General features: G+C 42.5%; 3 protein-coding genes across 3 annotated transcripts; 1 reads left to right on the top strand and 2 right to left on the bottom strand.

The window, feature by feature from the left end:
* Positions 1-278: 278 nt before the first annotated feature.
* ttc33 (tetratricopeptide repeat domain 33) lies at positions 279-6,875 on the bottom strand. Its single transcript, XM_086135087.1, has 4 exons — positions 6,643-6,875; positions 4,431-4,512; positions 3,746-3,877; positions 279-1,726 (listed from the first exon to the last, which is right to left on the bottom strand). The coding sequence occupies exons 1-4, from the start codon at positions 6,873-6,875 to the stop codon at positions 1,358-1,360; spliced, it is 816 nt and encodes a 271-aa protein (XP_085991213.1). The 3' UTR covers positions 279-1,357.
* Positions 6,734-9,450, top strand: zmat5 (zinc finger, matrin-type 5). Its single transcript, XM_086135089.1, has 6 exons — positions 6,734-6,882; positions 7,571-7,764; positions 7,866-7,928; positions 8,029-8,109; positions 9,025-9,133; positions 9,203-9,450. The coding sequence occupies exons 2-6, from the start codon at positions 7,638-7,640 to the stop codon at positions 9,339-9,341; spliced, it is 519 nt and encodes a 172-aa protein (XP_085991215.1). The 5' UTR covers positions 6,734-6,882; positions 7,571-7,637; the 3' UTR covers positions 9,342-9,450.
* A 174-nt stretch (positions 9,451-9,624) lies between these two features.
* Positions 9,625-20,733, bottom strand: cabp7b (calcium binding protein 7b). The gene is made up of 5 exons (XM_086135088.1): positions 20,149-20,733; positions 12,739-12,882; positions 12,552-12,664; positions 12,238-12,385; positions 9,625-12,160 (listed from the first exon to the last, which is right to left on the bottom strand). The coding sequence occupies exons 1-5, from the start codon at positions 20,255-20,257 to the stop codon at positions 12,033-12,035; spliced, it is 642 nt and encodes a 213-aa protein (XP_085991214.1). The 5' UTR covers positions 20,258-20,733; the 3' UTR covers positions 9,625-12,032.
* Positions 20,734-22,168: the final 1,435 nt, after the last annotated feature.

Here is a 22,168-nt window from a genome sequence, read left to right as displayed (position 1 = left end):
GTCTTCAATCTTTAAATGGCAGATTTAAGCGCCATTTTTAAAGGGTTATTAGTTTTATGAAAATTATTTAAAATTTGCAGTGTACGCCCAGGCGCTACTCCATTCACCCCAATCACACTCGGCACACAAAAAACTGACTTCAATTCATCTTCTTGTTATGCAACATGGGAAAAAAAAAGAAAAAAGAAAACACAATGGTGTGTCTCAAAAGAGGACGTGACAACGATACTTTTCTCATAACCATACAAAAAGGGGTGTTAAAAAAAGGAACCGTTCCATTTTGATTTCAGTGCATTTATTTCATTTGGACTTTTACAATGACATAAAAATGTGACAGGAACCAATGCCACCAAATTTATCTATTTTGGACGGACTCCGACTGACTTATTAAAGTCCCTCTAAAGTGAAAACAAATGTGTTTTGTCAATTTGACACCCTCGTTAACAAACCCTGCAAAATTTTAATGCTTACACAAATCGGCATTTCTATAAAACCACCTTCAAAATCGCAAAAAATTAAGCCCTTGTCTCGGCTCCCAAACGCCGTGGGTGTGTCTGCTGAATGCACTGAAACAAAGCCTCGCTCGACTGTCAATCAAATACCATGACTACGACCTGGAAAAAGGATGCGACTTTGTCTAGCATCCTTCTGATGATGAAACAGGATGAAATGTTTGAGCCCTAAAAATGTATCCACCCTGGTCCAAACGCGTAGGAATCGCTGGCTAGCTCACTACGCCAGACAACCGCTGATGTGAACGGAGGCGTTCAGGTTTTTGTCTCGTGAGGGAGGGACAACCCATAGGTGACCAAATGCATCACCGGAAATCATTATAGCCACCCTGCTCCCAGAAAAAACTCCATAAAATATCGGTACACTGAAATGGGATAAACAGCCAAATGCTCGATTGCCACAATTCACTCCAACATAGTTCTCAGTCTGCACATTTTCAGCTCTTATTTTCAAACATGTATTCAGAAAGAAATCTCCAAATTCACTTTAGAGGGTCTTTAATTCAAATCGGGTATCATTGTTCCTCTATCTATGCAATGGATGTATAGTGACAGGAAGAACAATGACATGCTCTTCCACTAGATGGCAGAAGGTCAAAATAACCTGCGTCGACACCTGCTGCCATTCATGCAACAGCAAAATAGCTTTCTGAGTCATAAAATCTTTGACAAAATTGGGATGACATCATCAGTACATACTTTCTTGTACCGTTTTTTTATAGCGTGTCATAAGATATTTATTTTATGTAAAATACATGCCTCGGTTGGGAAACAGTTCTATGGCAAGATATGTTATTTATGCACACACATTCAATGATTTGACCTATTTCGTCATGCATACCTGTTCAGAGTCTTCTCATTTTGACAAAGTCTTCCCGCAAGGGCTCCGCCGCATCTCCTGACGCTCCCTCCCGCGATTCCAGCACATTCCCCGCAGCGTCCACCACCAGGGCGCCCGCGCGGGGGCTGCGGTAGCGTGCCTGGCGCTGGGCGACGGCCTCGCACGCCGCTACCACCTCGTCCGACTCAAAGTCAAAGTCCCTTTGGAGTTCCGGGGCATCCAAGAGCCGCCGGTCAGCCTCCTCTTGGCGGCCGAGGCTCTCCCTTGCGGCCGCCTTCTGCCGGCACAGCGTCCGCGCCCACGCTAGGTCGTCCTGCCACAAGGTGCGCTCCCACGGGCGAAGGTGGACGGCCACCTGGAACGACCGTAGCGCCTGCACGTATAAAATACAGGCTGTGCTCAGAAAGATCCAAACTAAACAAAAACAATTCCATGTTGTGGCTTTAACCCTTTCAAGGACAGTGGTTACTACAGGACAGTGGTTCCTGTGTGCTAGCTTGATGCTAACACACAATGCAAACTCCATAGACAAGCTAATGAATCTAGCATCAACGGCGCAGAGGTATAATAATAAGGTAAAAAGACGGTCAAAAGTGACGCATAGCGGAACGATTCCACTCAAACGTGTCATAGTCTACAAAACTGAAATGCGACTGGATGTGCCTGGGTTAAAAATAGATGTTCTTGCACCCCCCCACTCACCTTGCCAGTTGGAGCAATGTGTGTGAGGTGTGTCTGTGTTTGACTTTCACCACTTCCTATTGTCTTGGCCGTAAGACAACTCGCACGAGAAGAACAGAAGGAGTGCGTCATTTCGGAGCGTTTAGCTCGACACTGATCGTGGTGAGTTATAACAAGCAATTAACCAAACAGTGGTGCCTTGAGATACAAGTCCACCCCACACCCCAACACACACACACACACACACTTAAAAGCAATCATATCTTTCCCCTTTAGAAATGAATGGAAATACCAGGAATCCATTCCAGTCTCACCCCGCCCCCCAAAAAATAACAGATTTAAAATTTTAAAATTATAAGTGTTAAATCAGGAAAATTGCACTCGATGATAATACATTGTACTTCTGCTGTTAAACTATACAAATAGCATAAGTACAATGTAAAGAATTGAACGGTCTGTGCATCACGAATTCATTACGGCTCCTTCTGGCTTGCGCAACTTAACCACACCAAAAGGTGGCAGGATAACACAGTCAAGCGGACACAAATGAAGACTTTTTTTTTTATATAACTACTGTGACTCAGTAAGTTTCAGTCCTCATATGTCAGCGTTCAATTTTTTTTTTTGCTTAGGATAAAGAATATATGCATGTAACGTCTTACATTGTCTGTCTACGTGTGCTGCGCCACTGTTTGTGTTCAAATGTCCATTCTTCCTCCTTCTACTGTTCGCTGCACAGGGCTCATACCACCGGTTAGCTTGCAAATCAAAGCAAAAAATATATAAATATGCATACATGCATTCGAAAAATGGCTCGTATCCCCAAATATTTGTTGGTTGGGTCACTCGTAAGTCAAGGCACCATTCCAAAGTATTTTTACTTTTGCAGTTAAGTACCAGGAAAAATGCATCCTTTTACTCTATATCTATATATATTTTTTTTACCTTGGTTTCTGGACTTCTACTTGTGCACAGAGTAAGAGTACTTCCGCAACTTCTGTTTCACAGATGCACACACACGCGCCCAACATATTCAAGACGTGACATGTTTAGCGGCAATATCGGGTGTTGCCGCAGGCGCTGGGCGCGTTTGGGATGTTTGTAGTAAACAGGCGCAAGCGATTGATCTTAACGGCTTGTCAAGAAGCGATTTACGTCAGCTTTGTCCAATTTGAAGGTGGCACAATGTTCCTGTTTGTTTGTTTTTTAACTCTCCCCTTATTTTGGCTGAAAACATTGTAATTTCCACCTTAACCGATGGCGGCATTTCAGTTACATAAAATAAAAAAACAAACAAGATTTTTCTTCGACATCATGAAAATTGTTATTATTTTCAATGGCAGGATGCCGCTTTCCTACTGCAAATGATTTTGAGAATTTTAAAACAGGTGGATACCGTTTCTTTTGTGACCAATTATGTCAGATTTTGCATCCATCCATTTTCCAAACCGCTGATCATATTGACCAAAAATGAAAGTTGAGGTGACGACACCGCTGTATTGGATTTTTTCCCCCTCTAAGTTAAATAAATAAATAAATAAATACTAGGCTGCGATCACAAATAATTGTCGGAGAAAAAAATAAAATAGCACGTTTGGTCACTTAACCGTACCGACGCCAGCTATTGTCGCCATACTGTATGTTAATAACAATAGGCAGTGGTCGTTTTGGCTGGAGCGAAAATTTTGGAGCTCAGGCGATTGTGACTTACCAGGTCGACCTCTCCCATGCTCAGTTGGGCGCGGCCCAGAGTCTGCCAGCCTTCCCACCACATGTTCCGCAGCTTCACCGCCGTTTCTGCCGCCTTGACGGCGGGGAAGACCTCCTGCAGTGTCGTCAGCACCTGCGGCCCAACACCGAGCGGGAAAACAAATCACGCCAAAGAATTCTTCATTGAAGCTTTTTTCCTCAATAGCTCCGTCTTGGTCAAATGACATGAAAGGGTTTGTTTAGTTTCGGTGCCACTGGAGAAAACTTTTGACTTTCGCCACCCGGAGGAATTTTTTTTTGTCGTGATGTGAATTGTCAGAGAGTAGACCTGACACATGTGATCGGCTGGATCGGATCCTTTTTCTGCAAAATCGATGATCGGTTCTAATGTCGTAATTTGCCAGTCAATCAATGACAACATTGAGTGGACCCACAAAATATGTAAAACAAAACAGCATTCCCCCGCCATCTATTTTGCATGTACTGAATGTTTATCAGCGTTTGTGGGAGATTTTTTAGGGTTTAAATATTTTTCCCCAAATGCATTTCAAATAAAATGCGAATTCCGGCTCTTCATAGGCTGGGCTGGTTTATTGTTGTTGTTTTTTTTAAAGTTGCTAATCAGGGATCGGCTCCAAAATCATGATTGTGCAAAGCCTAGTGAATACACGTCTGCTAGTTCTTGCCTGGGCCTTCATCTCATACAGCAGTGGGTCGTCTGGAGTCAGCTGAATGGCTTCGTCCCACTTCTTAACAGCATCTCTGTGCCTGGGGAAAGGAAAAAAAAAAGCACCAAACTTTAATGTCTTGTCTTTGCCTGGTAGGATTGTGATTGTTGGGCTTGAGGAGGACTCTGAACGTTTTAGAATTTGCAACGAAAGCCATTTGTCTCTGCATGTATGTTTGACTTGTATTATGTAAGCTAACAAAAGGGCCAAGTATATTCAGTGACGCCTTGCATGATATCGCGTGTTATTGACAGATCAGTCTTGCATAATGTCATGTACACAATATACAATCCCCAACCACCCATCTGTTTAATACACACAGGTAAGAGTTAAAGCAACCTTGGGACTGTGCAAATAACTAAAATGGCCACTTAAAAGCAAAATGGCAGACTTCCTGTGTCTTCAACAGCCTGGCTTTTGGAAACTTTTTTTGGTGTCTATTCATGGCAGACATGCCAGACAACTTATTTCAGGGGCTGAATTTTCCAAAATGTCGTTAGCTTTTTTTGTTTGTTTGTTTCAATTGGACAAGATGCATATGACAACTTGATCTTGAGGGACACAAAAAAAATGGTCAAAATGGCTTCCTGTCTTCCAACAGCCATTCGCCGCTGTCTTGTATCCTTCAAATTTGGCCAAGATGTGAATCGCTGTGTGCGAAGACAAACCGCAGCGTAGATCCGTGAAAACCGTTGGCCGAAGTGGCATAGCGAGAAAGACGAACGAGGCAAAGAGGAAGGAAATGGAAGTGTTGAAACTGTCAGCAAACCACCAGCGCACCATCGGAGGAAATGAAGCAATACGTGTGTGTGTGTACTTGGTATGGCCTGTGTCAAAGGTCCGCGCTAAAAACAGGTTACTGAGGACAGAGTTGACAGTGAGGACAAACAGGGCATCAAATACTACAACAAGTCAAAAGGTCCATTAGCACAATTTAAACAAGAGGGTCGTCAACCCTTGTTTACCAACCACTAACGGACATTTTACCATTTTCCCCCTTCAGGGGCCATTTCCGTTTCGAGTAGGGCGGAACAATTTTGCAATTTTTTTCTGACCAATATTGCGATTTAACATGCAATTTATTTATTTTTTTTAGAAACTCTTCCCGGTTATGTTTTTTTTTTTTAAAAACAACCACATGCAATAAATTAATCATTTATAACAATAAACAATATGAGACTCCTTAAACGTTTGGGGGTTTTTAGTTTTGACTTGCAATTAAAATACAGGCAAATGCTTGACGACCCGTGATATAGCGACGGGTCACAGACTACAGTGCGTCAAAATAGTTCAAGGAGGTGAAAACGGTCGACCCATCCGACAGCACTCAGATCACATCTAAAACCCCGAGAGTGCCATTAACGGGTATCATTTCCATGTAAATGTGATTACGAGGAGTCGCCTGTGGCAACAGACAGCATTCGATGTCATGGAGTGCACAGGGGGCTATTGGCTGAGTAAATAGAATTCGGTTATCAAGGGTCCACTACCCTGCTGCAAAGATCAGATAACAGTTCCCAGAAGAAATTATGTCATGTACTGTAGCTGTGAGGGGTCCCGAACTAGCGAAAACGGACTACATCTCGACGAGTTTGTTTGAGGGCACTTGGAAATGGGATGATAGTGGGTCATCTCATCAACATGTTTACAAAAATTCATGTCGTTAGGTCAAACTGGCTTTGGGCGCTGAGTTCAAGAATCATCAAACATGAGCGCCACCATCAAGCCATTTGTAGTGACCAAAACTCAAATACGTTTTAATTTTGTGTCACTAATGTGTCTAAGTAGATGTGCTTCAAATTTATTAGCAATCACATCAAGTTTCTCGTACAAGTTGGTCTTGAAATCCAAAATGATTGAATTACGGTGTGGCTTTTTAAAGTATAACCACAGAGAATCCTGTCTTTCCTATTAGAAACAAGTTGTAACATTTTTTGCAGATGTAATTCGTGGGTCTGAAAAGGATTAATGACATTTCCACTCATATCAAGCGGTGAAGGATGACTTGAGATGCGAGCCTAGCCACGGAACGAATTTAATTGCTCGTAAGTCCAGGCACAACTGTCCTCCTCGTATGGCTTATGGACGTTTTCCTTTGCGACGGCGCCTCCTACTGACCGCTTTCCAGCAGCGTAGGCTCGAACAACAACAACCCTCCGAACGAGCGAACCTGTTTTGCTCGGCCAGCAAGGCGCCCTCCTCCTTCAGCGTCTTGCTCTTGGCAGCGCAATCCTCCAACAGGGTCTCCCGGCGGCGTTTGACGGCCTGCTGCCAGTCCACTTGGCCGTCCCCGTCACGCCGCTGCCGGTCTGCCGCCTCGCTGTCGTCCTTTTCCTCGAACTGCTGAGCCGCCGACTTGGACACCTTCTCGCCCGCTTTCCTCTTCCAGCCAAAGGACGCCATTTTGCTGGTGAGAGTCAGATTGTGGTCGGTTTAACAGCCGAAACTCATCTCAACCCCACTGAAAATAGACAATTATTAAATATTTAGCCGCCTACACATGGCACGGCAATGTATATTGATAAACGTCAACACACACGATGGAAACACTCGCCAAACAAATGCAGGAGTAATCATAACATCCAGTAAATATTCATGTGAGAGTCGGATGAAGCAGACGTCGACTAGTCATGTCTGGAGAAAGTTGTGGCGTAATCAAGAGGCGACCGCTGTTACGTTGAGGAAAATATTATTTGTAATTGTTTTTTTATTTTTGCTTTATATATATATTTGGAGTGCTACAATTCCTTCTTATTTACTGAAATAAAAAAGTAAGTCCTGACACTGTCTGAAAATGTTGACAACGGAAATTGAACTTTGCTAGCACCATCTTGCGCAGTCTCCCTTCTGTTTACAAATACTGTACTGTATCATCTTGTGACTTCCCACGGCCACCGTACTTTCTTTACGTTGTGGTTCTTTTTTTAATTAAAAACAACAATTTCATTTACCATTTAAAAATAACATTTATTTGGTAAAGCCCGGGTTTCGCCGAGATATGCAACATTGACTCGCATGTGGTCTCCCCACTACATTGTTCAAACTTGGATAAAGATGAAAGAAAACGACGTTCATTTTTTTATTTCTATTTGATACAGGGGTTATTTGAAAGGTAAAAGGCAACTGACAGCTGTGGTTCTGGGATTTTAAAAAACCGCAGAGACCATGGGAAAAAGATACTACTGCGACTACTGTGAGCGTTCCTTCCAGGACAACATGCACAACAGGAAAAAGCATCTTTTTGGCGTGCAGCACCAAAGAGCTAAAAAGGCCTGGTTCGACCATTTCAGAGGTAAGCTAAATCAGTAACTTAACGATTTGGCCCAGTTGTTATTGCACTGCCTTTTCATCCATTTTATTGTCTTATACTCAAATTCCTCATTTTTTTCACAGGCTATGCAGATATTTTAAAAGACGAACAGGCAAAGAAACCCTGCAGGAAGTTCCTCCAAAGAGGTAACAACAAAACGCCATTCTCGCAGTCAGCGAAAGCGGCGCTGAAAATGTTTAAAATATGTTTGCATGTGAGTGATAAAACGTGTCATTTATATTTCAGGCATTTGCGATTTTGGCCCCAGCTGCAGGTTTTCTCACATGTCCGAGGCAGAGATGTTCAATTTGCGAAGGAAGATGCAAGGTAGGCGGCTCGCCACATGAGGGCGCTTTTGATTTTGGAAAAAAGAAAAACAATAGCCACACTTGTTCTATGCGCCCATCATATCTGTTCACTGTCAACTGTCCAAACCGTCTGTCTGTTCGTCCATCCATCTATAGTGTGTCTGTGTGTGTCTGTCTCTGTGTGTGTGTGTGCGTGCGCTCTTGCAAACAATCTGTTTTAAAAATGTTATTTTTATCCAAATGAAATGACAAAAGAAAAATGAACAAGTGCTTGGCTATTCAAAATTTGTCCTGTCCTCTCATTGAAAGTGTAGCTAGTAAATATTTGTGCTTGTAGACAGAAGCACACATGATGAACCGACGCTTCTTTTTCTCCCCTCGGCGAGCCAACGCAGTAAATTTGGGAGTGCAACACATTGTCTCTTGATGTATTTTTACCATAAAAGGAGACGTTTGAAGATTTGTTACTTGATTAGAAAAGCATGAGTCGACTCGCAGACCACGCGCTGCTTGTCAAATCAAAAGGACGTGAGACAAATACCGTCTAGACGTTTGTAAATAAGTGATGTCGCTGGCGCTTTGCCTTTTTGGTTGTCTAAAGCAGCGCGTCCCAACCTTTGTTGAGGCAAGGCACGTATTACTCAGTGGGAATTTTGAGCATGTTTAGTCGAACACTTGGCTGTGTTTCAGTTGTATGAATGGCAACAGGTCAAATCAGAGGTTAATTGTTAAAAAAAAAAACATTGCTCAAAAAAATTTGCTTTTTCGTTGGCTCAAACGGCTTGATGGAATCTCTGTTAATTTCACTCAGTATTTGTGGTAAATAAATAAATGGTAATTTCAACGAAGAGTGAGGTGGAATTGTACCATTACCCGCGGCGTGTTTGGACTCAGGTCCAGACATCCGTAAATAAGTTATGACTCTGTCTCGCAGATGAGAGACGGCGCTTGGAGGGCTGGGAGGACCCGAGCGAGGCCAAGCCCAGCCTGGACGTGTGGCTGTCCACCAGGGAGAAGAGGAGAAGCGGCCGGGCCAGCAAAGGGTACGAACCACGCGCACGGCCGCCTGCGCACACCTAATGGGCTGCGAGTTGAATTATTCATCTGCGCAGTGTGCAAGACGAGCGGGAGGAGGACCTGACGCAGAGCGACATCCCGCCGCAGATCTTCTCCATTCCGGACCTGCCACCTTCGCTGGTGCCGCCTCCTCCAGGTGGCTGGAAAATGGACAGCAATGCGAAATGGGGATGATTGATTGGATTATTGAGTTGACAATATTAGCTGGATTAAAATCGTGTGTTAATTTTTTTTTTTTTTTTTTTTACATTTTACGAACATTAAAAAATACGAAATTTGCTGATTTTTGTCAATATTTCTATATATTGTAAAGTTACACAATGTGCTCCAATGTGATCTGCTTGATAAAGGCGAGACATTCAGTACAATTAATTTTTTCTTTGTGCTGATTGGGCGAAGGGGCGACTTGTGCACGCCTACCAAACTTCTTTTGACCAATCAAGGCAACGGATAAAAATGTCATCACATTGTGGATTTTAATAATTATTTTTTTTTACTTGGATGTCGTGCATTCAGACAGCATTTACATTACATCTGTGTACACTTGATACGGACAATTTAACACAAGTCAGAACAAACACACACGCACTCACACACACACACACGTTCATATATTGCTGATAATTTTGCAATAGATCCAGCATTAAAACTACATTTTTTTTCAAAAGTGCTCCACACTTTTCACATTAAATACGACATTTTGTGACAAAAGGCACCTGACAGAAATTATACATCCACCTTTTTGAGGAACAATTTCAGACAAAAATAAAATAAAAAATACACGTCGACATTCACAATATCTTTTGCTACAATCGCGATTATTTCTGTATGTACATTCACATCAAACCTGCTACTTTACATGATATGTCTTCATGAGGAGGTAATGGCGAATGGCATGTCGCGTTCTACAATCTTCATCATCATATGTACACATATTTATTGCAAGTTGAAGTTCAAACTAAGACGGGGAAAAAAAATAGATTCAAGTCTGAAAAGTGCATGATCGTTATATTACATAACAACTGGAAAACCTTTGAGCGTATCCCTGATATCAAGCTTCAGATCAATCTACTAGTACTGCAAAGTATAATCTTTGCCCTCATTACTAATTAGCGCACGAGTGGTCCATCTGTGTCTCACTAGTAGCATGGAATTGTCTTACTAGTGCGAAAAAAAGAAGATACTAGTACATGGCGCTTAAGCTGGATATCAAGTATATCGCGTAAACAGCTTTCATGTCATCTAAATAAATGTGTTTCTGCAGTTTGTTTTTAATCTCCCGTCCTTACTTTTTTTTGTTTGTTTGTTATAAAATAATCCGCCTCGGAGATACGGCGTCACTTTCTCCAGTAAGAAAATATAAGCGTGGCGTACGTGAAGTCATTTCTGTCCATGATATGTCAATAAATGATAGTTCACGAGTTCGAGTGATCCTTGTGGAGAAATGATCAGAACATCAAAGTTGTCTTTGATGTCGTTGCATAAATTGTCTCTCTCTCACTCTCACACACACACACACACACACACACACACACACACACACACACACACACACACACACACACACACACGCCGCTTAGGTTGCTGTTTGATTGCAATCTGTGTCTATGATATTGCACGCTTTTGTTGCCAGGATTTTTTTTTTTTTTTACACAATATGCTATTAATTTCTTGTAAGGGCCTGCTTCCTTTTGAGATGGTTTGTTTCGAGGATGTCATGATGAAAAGATTGTGTTGAAAGGTAGTGGCACATTGCAATAAGGGTGCGCTTACAGAGAGGTGACGAGTTGCGCGGGTAGGTCGTGAAATGTGTGCTCATTCTAAATTACAATATTGGGGCGGAACGGTGGCCGGCTGGTTAGCGCGTCCGCCTCACAATGCAGAGGTGCAGGGTTCGATTCCGGCCTTCCTGTGTGGAGTTTGCATGTTCTCCCCTGTACTTGGGTGGGTTTTCTCCGGGTACTCCGGTTTCCTCCTACATTCCAAAGACATGCATGGCAGTTTAATGGAACACTTCAAATTGTCCCTAGCTGTGAGTGTGAGCGCGGATGGTTGTTTGTCTGTGTTTGCCCTGTGATTGGCTAGCAACCGGTTCAGGGTGTCCCCCGCCAACTGCCCGAAGATGGCTGGGATAAGCTCCAGCACACCCGCGACCCTTATGAGAATAAACGGATTAGAAAATGGATGGATGAACGGATAGAACAAAATCAATTGATCAGTGACCGTGTTGTAAATCCTTTTACGGGGTTGTGCATAGGTTGCATTGAAATGCTTCCTTAATTAAAATCCTTCATAGTTTTAAATACATTAGTTTTAGTGTACTTTTTTAAAATAAGGAGTTTGTTCATAAATCGCGTTAACAGTGTTTAAAAATGTCAATGTCATATATAAACAGTAATAAATATCACCAATTAATAAGTTTAAATGGTTTTTTTTTGCATTGAATTTAAATGGGGTATCCACGCTTCATTCATGATGAATGAAAAGTTTGAATTGATCTACGGCAGGTTTGAGTCATAGGCTAAATCAAAGTTATTTGAACATTGGGGTGAGCTAATTAACGAACAGTATTTACAAAGCGACAAAGCAGTAGAGTGAAATGAGTCTCACTATTTAGCAGCCCGATGTAACTCCCATCGTTTTATATCGGATTGTGATGTCATCAGAAAGTGCCGACAACAGCTTTGTCAGCAATTTAGCAAGCAGGAACGAAACCCTCTGAAGCGGTGCCCTTATTGTAAAGTGGTATTGATTATCAACACAATATTTCATCATGTCCGGTGGAAGCCAGCGTCGGCGACATCATTCGTTCTATTGCACAAGCTGGTGAAAATGTGAAGAAAGAAAATTTGGTTCACGGGTGGGCTACTTCATTCCTCTGCGCAGCATTTGATTGGCGGCGATGAGCATGACGCTGATGATGAACGCGATGGCGAAGGCACAGATCAGGCTCTTGCGCACACACGTGTGCTTCTCCTGTTGCGTGGGGCTCGCTGTGGGAACATCCAGACACTTTTCAGGCACTTTTACAGCGGGAGTAATGTGAGTGTGCATGTGTGCATGTACGCACTGTCGATGTCCACGTGTGACTCGGGGCTGTTGAGGTGGTTTTCCTCGGTCATGATGATGTTCTCGATGTCCTTCATGGTGAGGTGGTCCCGGAAGGTGTCGTATAGAAGACGCTTGAGCTCGTCCACCGTCAGCTTCTGCATGTCGCACTGGTTGCAGGGACCAAAACACATTTTCTTCCTTAATTGCATGGTGAACATTTTTTTCCCCCTTTTGAAAACACACATTGGCAAATGATTTCCATCCCCGATGTGATGTGACACAAGTATGCAAGCTTGTGTTTGGACCGTGTCTCTTGTTGTGCACTTGACTGACCTTCCAGAAGACAGAATCGAAGTCTGCTCCGTGGAACTTATCCGGCATTCCGGCCGCAGATAGCTTGGGACCGAGCAACGTGACAAACTCGTCAAAGTCCACCTGACCGTCTCCTGAGACCACACACGCGCAAAGGACATGACGTGACTATATGTAGAATTCTAGGATGACTGTGAGGGAGCCTCACCATCCATGTCCAGTCTCTGGATGATGACCTCCAGCTCCACCTCATTAGGCATGTAGCCCAGGGAACGCATGGCCATGCCCAGCTCCTGTTTGGAGATGAAGCCGTTGCCATCTCGGTCAAACACTTTGAACGCCTCTCGGATTTCTGACGGAAAAAACCCCCAAAAGATTGCTACATGTGTGTAAACAGTATGGCATGTGTGTAAACATACCACCTGTAAACAACTACACATATGTAGAAAATAGCAAATGCTTCAAAAACACGTGCTCCAAAAAATAAAAAAACTAATAATGTGTAAACAACACGGAAACAATATCGCACATGTAAATATTGGGTGTGTAAACATGACACATGCATGAACAATATCACACATGTAAACAATACCACTCATGTGTAAACAACACATGTAAATGATAAGAACTGTGTCGTGTAAACAATGACACCTGTGTACACAATGCCATACATGTGTAATCGATAGCGAGTGTTTTAAAAATAAAAAAAGTAGAAACTAATGTGTAAAATACGATACATGCGTCAACAATACCGCTCGTATGAACACCACATGCAAACAATACCTCGTGTGTAAACAATACCACACATGCTTAAAAAAACAAAAAAGACCTTGGGTGTAAACAATGGTTTGTGTGAACAAAACATAACGTGAGTAAACTACAAACATGTAAACAATACCGCTCACTTGCAAACAACGGATGTAATTGCTAAGATATTTGCAAAATCAATGTGTGTAATCAATAACACACATGCGTACACCACACAATGCATGTAAATAAGACACTTGCTTAAACAGCGATACCTGTGTAAACAATGTGTGTAAACAACATCACACATATGCAACCATTGCCATGTGTGAAAACAATAGGACACGTGTCAACAATGTTTAAAAAAGACTTGAGAGGTAAAATGCTAATGCTTGCCATGCTAAAACAGAAAAACAAGCTGAAAAGACAAAAGGCACAATGACAGCTTTACAAGCATTATTCATTTTTGTTGTGTACTATGTCAAATGAGAGTTGCCAAAACGCGAGTATGATAAATGCTGCTACGCTAGCACACAGCAAGACATCGACCCGAAATGGCTTTCCATTGTATCAAGTAACGAGTTGATTGATTTTTTTTTTCCTTCCTCCTCCCCATTTGACTGTTTGTGTAAAAGAGAAGCTCATGTTTGATCTCAGCCCGTTGCAGCAGGCGCACACATCACGGCCAAGAAGCCAAAAAGCTGCCAGACAAGGACGCTCTAAGCACAATTGCTTACGACGGAAGGGCCGGCCGACAGTGTGGGCGTTTCATTAAGTGCCTTTTGGCAAGCGCTCCTGTTGGCTGCGCAGCGCCAACGACCTGCATCCCAATTTTCTCTTTGAAGTGATAACAAAGAGCTTCCAGCGTAAAAAGGCGGGCAGTCTTTTTGATTTAAGTGTCGTCGGCTATGTGTTTGCTTCTGACAAGAAGGAGACTGCTATGTTACCTTGTCGCTCTATCTGGCGGCTCACTATTTGTGATCAAAATTTAAGAATGCTACCATGTGTTTGTGTACAAGAAAGTTGACCAACTTTTAATCAAGAAAGAACTAATGTGGGTCTGTGAAGGAGCAATTAATTAACATGTATACTTCTTTGTTAGCTACTGCACCTAGCCGTCAGTTAGCTATTTGTGCATCAAAAGGCAAAATGTCGTGTGGTTGTCTAAAGGAAGTAAGACGACCAACTTTTTGTCCCCAAAGGTAATTTTTAAGTGCTTTTTGACAGAAAGGGGGACTGAGTGACGTCACAGGCTGCTTGCTAACAGTGTCTCGCAAGAGCTGTCTGCTAGCTTTTTGTGATCACAAGGTAATATGCAATGTGATTGTGTAATTAAAGAAAGATGACCAACTTTTGATGCACACTGCTACATTAGGTTCTTGTGCTAGCTGCTAACCTGGCTAGTGTTGTACTCTCTTTTTGTAAAAGATGAGGAAAGTTGACCAACGTTTTGTCAACGGAGGACCGATTTGTAAATGGTTTTTTTTTGTGCTGTTCGGCAAAAAGGCAGGCCGAGTTTAAGAAGCTGACCGATACGTTCGCTTTTCAAACTGGCCGCTTGCGAGCTATTTGTGACCAAATGATGGCGTGCTACATGTTTGTGTTCTGCGTTACTATTTTACATTGAATTTGAATCAAACATGGCGCATTTAACCAGCAAAACAAAATATATACAGTAGTTTTGTATTTTTGAACATCAGTTATCTTACTGCTAACATATCCTGGCACATGCCTTAGACAGGCTAATGAAAAGTGGAATTGAATGTACGGTAATTGGAAAGCATCAAACAACTGCTACTTTAACACACGGAGCAGCGTCACATACAATTAGACTCTGTCTAATAGAGCCAACAAGCAACATTACGCACGGGCATATTCTGTTCGCACACACAAACACACAAAGTGCATCTGTCTACATTACAGCTGGCGGCATGGCTGGAGTGTTGTTATCTCCTTTGAGCACCACCCTGGATTCAATGTCATGACCTAGTGCCAGTAACCAAATAAATCCACTCAGCACACTCAGTGGCGCCCGCCGGATTTCAGATTGGTTTTATTTTGGGGGCTGAGAGGAGTGAATATTTAAGAAAAGAGCTGAAACCGCAATGTACAGTCGCTTCCTGATCTAGACAATAACGGCCAGTTTTTATTTATTGATGTCGCAGTATGCATACGATTGTGCTCAGAGTCCTACTTGCGGAGTTCCTTGCTAATATCTTGCTTTTGAAACTGTAAATGCTAATGCTATGCTAGCGGGACAATGGAGGCGAACAACAAAAGAACAACAGAAGGACAAAAGGTTCCAAAACAAGGGTACCAAACACACTCAGACTAATTACGAGGTACAGCTGGGTAGGACACAGGGGAAACGACGGGGAGGAGTTCCGGGCGCAACCAACGACAAATGGTATTGGACTACTGTTATTCAGACTGACAGAGCAGGGTCAGACACAAGGGCAGAGGACAGAATCACAAATAAAACGAGAAGAATTTGTAGATGTAAACCAGGATCTAATGGCGAAAAAAAAGAGAACAATTAGCAATGTGGTGTGACGTACTAAATACACTCCCGCAAAGCGAACGCAATGTACATGGATGCCATTTAGTGAAAAGATGAGCACTGAGATTGCAATCAACTCAATTTACATGAAACAAAACAAGAGACGCCATCCCCCAAATCAAACCCAACAGAGGACAAAAGAAGGTTAACAATAAGGAATGTGAGCCAGAAATACGCTGAGGAACGCAGATAAGGGTGGCTAGAAAATGCATCATCTTTAACAAATAAAAGACGAGACTGGCTAGAAGCAAAGAAAAAACTGTCATGGGTCACAATGTTAAGTACACCTGCACCTGATTCTAATTAAAAATATATATATATTGTTGTTGTTGTTTTTTTAGCTGTAAGACAAGCAAAAATCCAGGACACACTCAGTGATTACTTTTTTTCTACTGAATACAGAGTAGCCAGGTCTCTCACTCTCTCTAGATTTGTGTCCATTTAACTGCAGCTTCAACCGTCTTTCATAATATGAAATGCTCCTCACAGAGGATAAAGAATATATTACAATTTCTTTGAAGCAAGTTTCAAGTGACTTGCAAAGCTAGTTTTCGTACTGTCGTGCGTTTACATTTGATTTATGGCTCTGTTTTCGGTTTCTGCAAAGCTACATATGTAATAGAATGTCATAATCCATTAAGGCATCTTTTGTGTTTTGATCCCAAAGCCGCTGCAGCAGCAGCAGCGACAGCGGCGCAGGTCATTTATCACACTTTGTTATTCATAAGAAACTCAAATATTTACTGCCAATTTCCCAGCAGACTGATGGTGTGGATAACATCCTGCAAAGGCAACATGGCTTATGTTTGTTTTAGCTTATTTGTCGCGCTAACTTCTGTGCGAGTGCTTTTGTTTCTCATCCTTACACAGGTCCGGAAAGTGACATCTGAACCGGGACTTGAAAGACTTCTGACCTTCCACGTGAGATCCAGCTGACATTTGGGCCGAGGACACGTAGGACTATAGTTCACCCACCGTGACGCTTCATGTCAACACCTGCCAAGGTCGGTTACAATAAATTCCGAAATGTCACCTTTTCATGCCTTGTGGAGTGAAATAAAACAGCTGAATGTGTTAAAAATGCATGATGTCATTAAATAAAGCACATCAACACCAAGCCTCATTATAGTCAGACTCTTTGATGACTGTTAATGAGCTAATACGGTGCTTGTCACCACGGGAATGGCCTTTTCCATTTGCTGCCAAATTGCGACCCATATTGATAGGTGTTAAAATTTGTTTAAAAAAACGCATAGCAATCTGTCCACTGTACAGTTTGCACCCATGGGTGACTATTGCTGTCTGCTCCCTTTGTTTGTTAACTGCTCCGTGTGTGTTAACACTATGACTACAACAATTTAAAAAAAAAAAACTACTAGACCTCCCAAAGCCGTAATTTTGATGTCTAGCGCTCTGGCAATGTCATCGCCTAAAATGATAAGTACTTGCTGCTTGAGTAGCTAACACAGATATTTTGTTTTTGTCAAACTCGGTTGTATCTTTTATAGAACGTTGTTTGAAGGTCTATCAGTAGCGGGACATCTTTACTAGTTTCCATTACCTGAGCTGTATGTTGGCATTAAGCTAGCTGTATGTTCGCATTAAGCTAACTGGTTAGACAAGCATTAATACATTTACACACACGTACATATACTGTACATATGTTTTGTTTTGTTTTTGTTTCACACACACTTCTAAATGGAGTCTTCTGTTACAATGCAGCTTGTTATTTGCGGGTTGATGAGAAGTACCGGTGGGTTTTGGCACCGCAAGTGGCCCTATTTGGACAAGCATCTGCTCCAATATCCTGGACAGCAGTCATCCATTAAGAGCTTTCAGGGCTGATTCATGATTGTTGACTTATTGCATCGGGAGGCTTTTGCATCATTTCTTTAACTGACAGACACTCCGAGTTTTAACACCATGACAGATTTATTTATTTACTTATTTTAGATGTGAGAGACACACACAAACGGCCAAGTTTACTGGGCTCATGTTTGTTGTAGTGCCCAGGCTGACCTGTGAGAGGCAGTACGTCACCACAGGGCATCAAGACTGCCAGGAAATACAAAAGAGGAAGAAGAAGAAGAAGCAAGGCTGGTAAATAAGAAATACTTGTTGGCCTTGCTATTTCTTTACTAAGGAAAATACTTTTTCAAGAAGAATATGGACTTTTTCAAGAAAAAAATGCATTATAGCAAGGAAAAAAGTATTTTTGGGGGGGAGTTGATGGTTTATATTACAAAATTAATTGAAATTTCAAGAGGATAAAGCACTTCCCCCTCCATCCCCCCATGGAAAAAAGTTGCTACGTTTATTTGGGATTACATTTTCGTTGCAATCTTTTCTTGTACATGTGATCTGACATTGATTAGTCCTGTTTTTTGGACACGAACCAAATTCGGCAATTCCTTTGTGTGCTATCATGATGCTCGTGCTAAAGAGTGCTTTTGCGCAGATTCATAGTTGTCATCTCATGAAAATAGTTACGCATATCGCCCATCTGGATGTGTGGGCCATATGCCTTGGTGCATCTATAACTAGAAATTAATTAGGGGGAATAATTAAGCCGGGTCGAGCAAGCGGAGGAACTTTAAAATGGAGCCGTGATGAAAGCGTTTGGGCTGAGCGAGAAGACAGTAGACAACATTTGTCATGACGTACCCTCCCATCACTTACTCAGCTCCGTACAAAATGGAGCCATTCAAACCTAAGTCCCACAAAAAGGCTTTCAGATGAGGATTGTGCGAAAGCAAGGATTTGTTCCAATTTCCCTGGTCCTCTTTGGAGTTTTTTTTAGTCGGTGTACAAATGATCAATTATTGCCTCAAACTGCACAATTTTCTTTTCGCGGCGAACTGCTGCAGAGAGCAGATGTCATTTAATGCCGACGCAGCCCAGCTCCACACAAGAAGAAGAAGAAGAAATGCAAAAGCCCTTCACATCAAAGGATAAATCTGATTTCAGGTCAGCCCCCCCCCCCCCCCCCCCCAGTCTGCTGGCTTCTCTCCAAAAATCTTCGCCATGACACTCTCCTTCACTCCAGCAAGAAGAATTGTGGTACAAATCTTACTGCATTGTTCCTTTTTGGCCATTCGCCATAGAAAACACAATGCATCAATAGTTTAAAAAAAGAAAAAAAAACTACCTCCCAAAAAACAAATACATTACAAGTGTGGCAGAGAGGAGTGGATTTAATAGCAATTCATCTTATGATGAAACATACTGTTGAAGTATTTTGACGCCTCAAAACCTTACAATTTGCTTCACTTTTTTTGGGGAGACGCGAGGCCCCCGGTGCGGTACGAACAACTGTGGCGACCTATCATTGCAGCGCATTAACACGATAGAGGAGTCAAACTAAATGTCACTCGCCACCACCAGCAATTCTATACGCTTCGGTATTCATAGCAACATGCATCACTTCACAGCCCAGGGTACCATGCCGTACATACATATGATGTACTTACTCCATAGATGCTTGCTCGTGTCACACGGGTTCGTCCCAATTCATATGAGCACACAGCGCTCAATATGTGATCATTAGATACACCAGCACAGTCAACAATACCGTTTATCAAATTAAGCTATCTCAATTCCAAAATGTTCAACCAAAACAAATAATGTTGTTTAGCTTGATGCTATTATATAATGTGAAATGCCATAGACGGGCTAGTAAAAATTAGCATCGAATTTAAGAGGAATGACAAAACTTTGGACACACATGGAGCAGACACACATACAAAAGTGCAAATGCTCGTTCGTCTGTTTGTGAACTGTGATTGTACATAGGCATCAACGTTTCTTCTTCAAATGGTGGTCAAAACACAACTGTCATTTAAAGTGCCTTTGATTAACTCCAAATAAATTAAAACACTATGGTTGGAGCTGATGACAGAGAAGTCTTTTTTTTTTTTTATATTTGAATGAAGATTTAAAAAAGAGCTGTAGCATTCAGGGCTATTATTTCATCTGTGGCAAAAGGGCAGGTGCTTGAACACGACTTGGGGTCTATGCTTGCACGTGCCTGGCCAGAGATGTGCCAGTCTACCTAACGCTGTGGCCAATTACATTCAGTATCATTTCAATGTAGCCAATTCAAACAGAAGTTCAAAATAATTGACACATGGAGCCAATGCGTTACTTTTTTACTTACAATAGTACGGTTGAATCAGTTATTTCTCTTTTTAGCTGAGTATTTTTTTCCAAGTAGTAGAAGTATCTGTGCTCAATGTGCAAACTTTTGCCACTTCTGATCCTGACTCTGAATAATATTGTTGTTGGATAATACGAGAATACTTTTGGACTCACCCTCCAGCTCATCCTCGGGGAGACTGACGGGGGTCCGGTAGGTGAGGACATCCGGGATGGTGCACAGCCCCTTGTACATGAACCTGGTGGTCACGGCGCGCACTGGCATCTCTGCGTCGAGGAGACCGAGCTGACCGCCGGGTGAAGATCCTCATGCAGCCCCGCAGCCCAAAGCTCTTCTTCCCCCGAACCCTTCCTGGGTTCTCGACGTCCAAACCCGAAGAAAATCCTCCTTTTCTTTCCCCTGCTTTTCTCCTAGTGCAACTTCAGCGCTCCTCTTGCATGATTTCTTGTTGCAGAGTATTTGATGACAGGATCAGCTGGTGCAACACCGCAGCCTTGGTGGATGTCTGCAAAAACACGACGACGAGGGGGGGGGGGGGGAACAAAAAAAAAAGAAGACGCTCACATTGTGGTGTTTGCGGTGCACGCGGCTTTTTGCTTGGCGTGCCAACTACTTTCTGTCTCCTTGGTGCGGCATGAACGCGCCTTGAAATGGTCACGGTGAGGAGAGAATGATTCGCAAGAGAGGCAGGAAGAAAGGAAGCAGCATCTTGAGACGTTTCCAGGGATTCCTGGGTGACCCCCTTCTCTTCTCTTCTCCGCGCACACAGTCATTGAGTGCCACTCACCCACCCACTCTCTCTCTTTCTCGCTCTCTCTCTCTCTCTTTACACACACACAAACACGCAGACTGATATCCACAAAACACACATTTATAAACACACTCACTACCACAAACATGCACGCGCTGAACCACATACATATGCATCATACGCACACATACCATGAAACACACTTATACACACCATGACACACACTTATACACACAAACACTGATGACAACACACATACATTAAATATATACTGCATGTGTGTGTGGAGATATATATATATATATATATATGGAGTATGTCAAAATACGTTACGATCCTGCCTCGGTGACACCTTGAGGCGCTGACGTGGTCTTGCTAGCCACACGCTAGGGTAACAACTGCTGCTTTTTGAACTAATCTCATACAGTTTTAATTAGTAACCTTTTCATTATGTCTGTTTGCCCTCCACTCATGATTTGTGCCTCCCATCACTTTTTATTATTGGTGTTATTAGTATTATTATTCTCATTTTACGAGCTGAGCCTTTGTTCGCATCTCCTGATGGGGATGATGTGATTATGCGAAGCACTTTCAGCTTGTTTGTAATTGGACGTAATGTTCAATCTTTGGATGAATGGACATTTTAAAGACACTCATAAATTGTATGTTTCTTTTTTTTTTTCAAGGCATGACAAGAGGTATCATTTCATTGTCTTTCTATCTTATCATATTGCTCCAGAAAATTACTTTTCAACCATGTGTGTGTGTGTGTGTGTGTGTGCGTCACTTGTTTCATTGAAACACAACTGAAAGGGTTTGAGGCACAAAAGTAAATTAGCATTTTGATTCAAAAACAAAGGAGTCAATGCTTACCTGCTCTCCAATGTACTCTGTTATCATCGGTTCTTTCGGGGAGCTTCAGATCCAATCTGGTCAAAGTTTGGAGCGAAAGGTGCGAAAAGAAGCAAGAGGAACGTTTACACTGAATATCAATGGCAGCTGAGTTGAGCTCAAGCTCTAGGGTGCACACACACACACACACACACACACACACACACACACACATACAGGCAGACATTTTTTTTGTGGCCCAGGAAAGCAAATGAAGTAGTTTTACATTTTCCGTGACTTCCAGCACACAAAAATCTCCACCCTGCACGACGAACTCGATCTTTACGAAACGGCAAGATCCACGTCAGCCGGACTCTCTCCGCAGTCATTACTGTAAAGTTAATTAAGACTCCAGCAGTGGGAAAAGGTGAACACCGCCGCAATACCCCCACGGGGACCGAGCAGAATGCGGGGGGCGACTGCCCGCACAATGTCACATCCATCATGCGTCCAATCAAAATCAAATGAAGCCTGAGGGGCGCAATGTGCCACTGAGGCCGCCGAAGCAGTGGACCTAAAAGCTCGGAGGTCGC

This window comes from Hippocampus guttulatus, chromosome 17 (assembly GCF_054856545.1).
Source record: "Hippocampus guttulatus isolate MCC_2025c chromosome 17, RoL_Hgut_1.0, whole genome shotgun sequence".
NCBI lineage: Eukaryota > Metazoa > Chordata > Actinopteri > Syngnathiformes > Syngnathidae > Hippocampus > Hippocampus guttulatus.
The sequence above is the reverse complement of the archived record's forward strand: the minus strand, read 5'-3'. Positions and strand labels throughout refer to the sequence as shown.

Excerpts from the sequence above, each read along its gene's own strand:
- ttc33 (XM_086135087.1), bottom strand. The coding sequence starts at position 6,875 with ATGGCGTCCTTTGGCTGGAAGAGGAAAGCGGGCGAGAAGGTGTCCAAG. Across the intron at positions 4,513-6,642 it reads TTGCTGGCCGAGCAAAACAG|GCACAGAGATGCTGTTAAGA; the intron begins GTTCGCTCGTTC and ends TCCTTTCCCCAG. Across the intron at positions 3,878-4,430 it reads TGTATGAGATGAAGGCCCAG|GTGCTGACGACACTGCAGGA; the intron begins GCAAGAACTAGC and ends GTTGGGCCGCAG.
- cabp7b (XM_086135088.1), bottom strand. The coding sequence starts at position 20,257 with ATGCCAGTGCGCGCCGTGACCACCAGGTTCATGTACAAGGGGCTGTGC. Across the intron at positions 12,883-20,148 it reads CCCCGAGGATGAGCTGGAGG|AAATCCGAGAGGCGTTCAAA; the intron begins GTGAGTCCAAAA and ends TTTTTCCGTCAG. Across the intron at positions 12,665-12,738 it reads CCAGAGACTGGACATGGATG|GAGACGGTCAGGTGGACTTT; the intron begins GTGAGGCTCCCT and ends GTGTGGTCTCAG.
- zmat5 (XM_086135089.1), top strand. The coding sequence starts at position 7,638 with ATGGGAAAAAGATACTACTGCGACTACTGTGAGCGTTCCTTCCAGGAC. Across the intron at positions 8,110-9,024 it reads TTTGCGAAGGAAGATGCAAG|ATGAGAGACGGCGCTTGGAG; the intron begins GTAGGCGGCTCG and ends TCTGTCTCGCAG. Across the intron at positions 9,134-9,202 it reads AGCGGCCGGGCCAGCAAAGG|TGTGCAAGACGAGCGGGAGG; the intron begins GTACGAACCACG and ends TCATCTGCGCAG.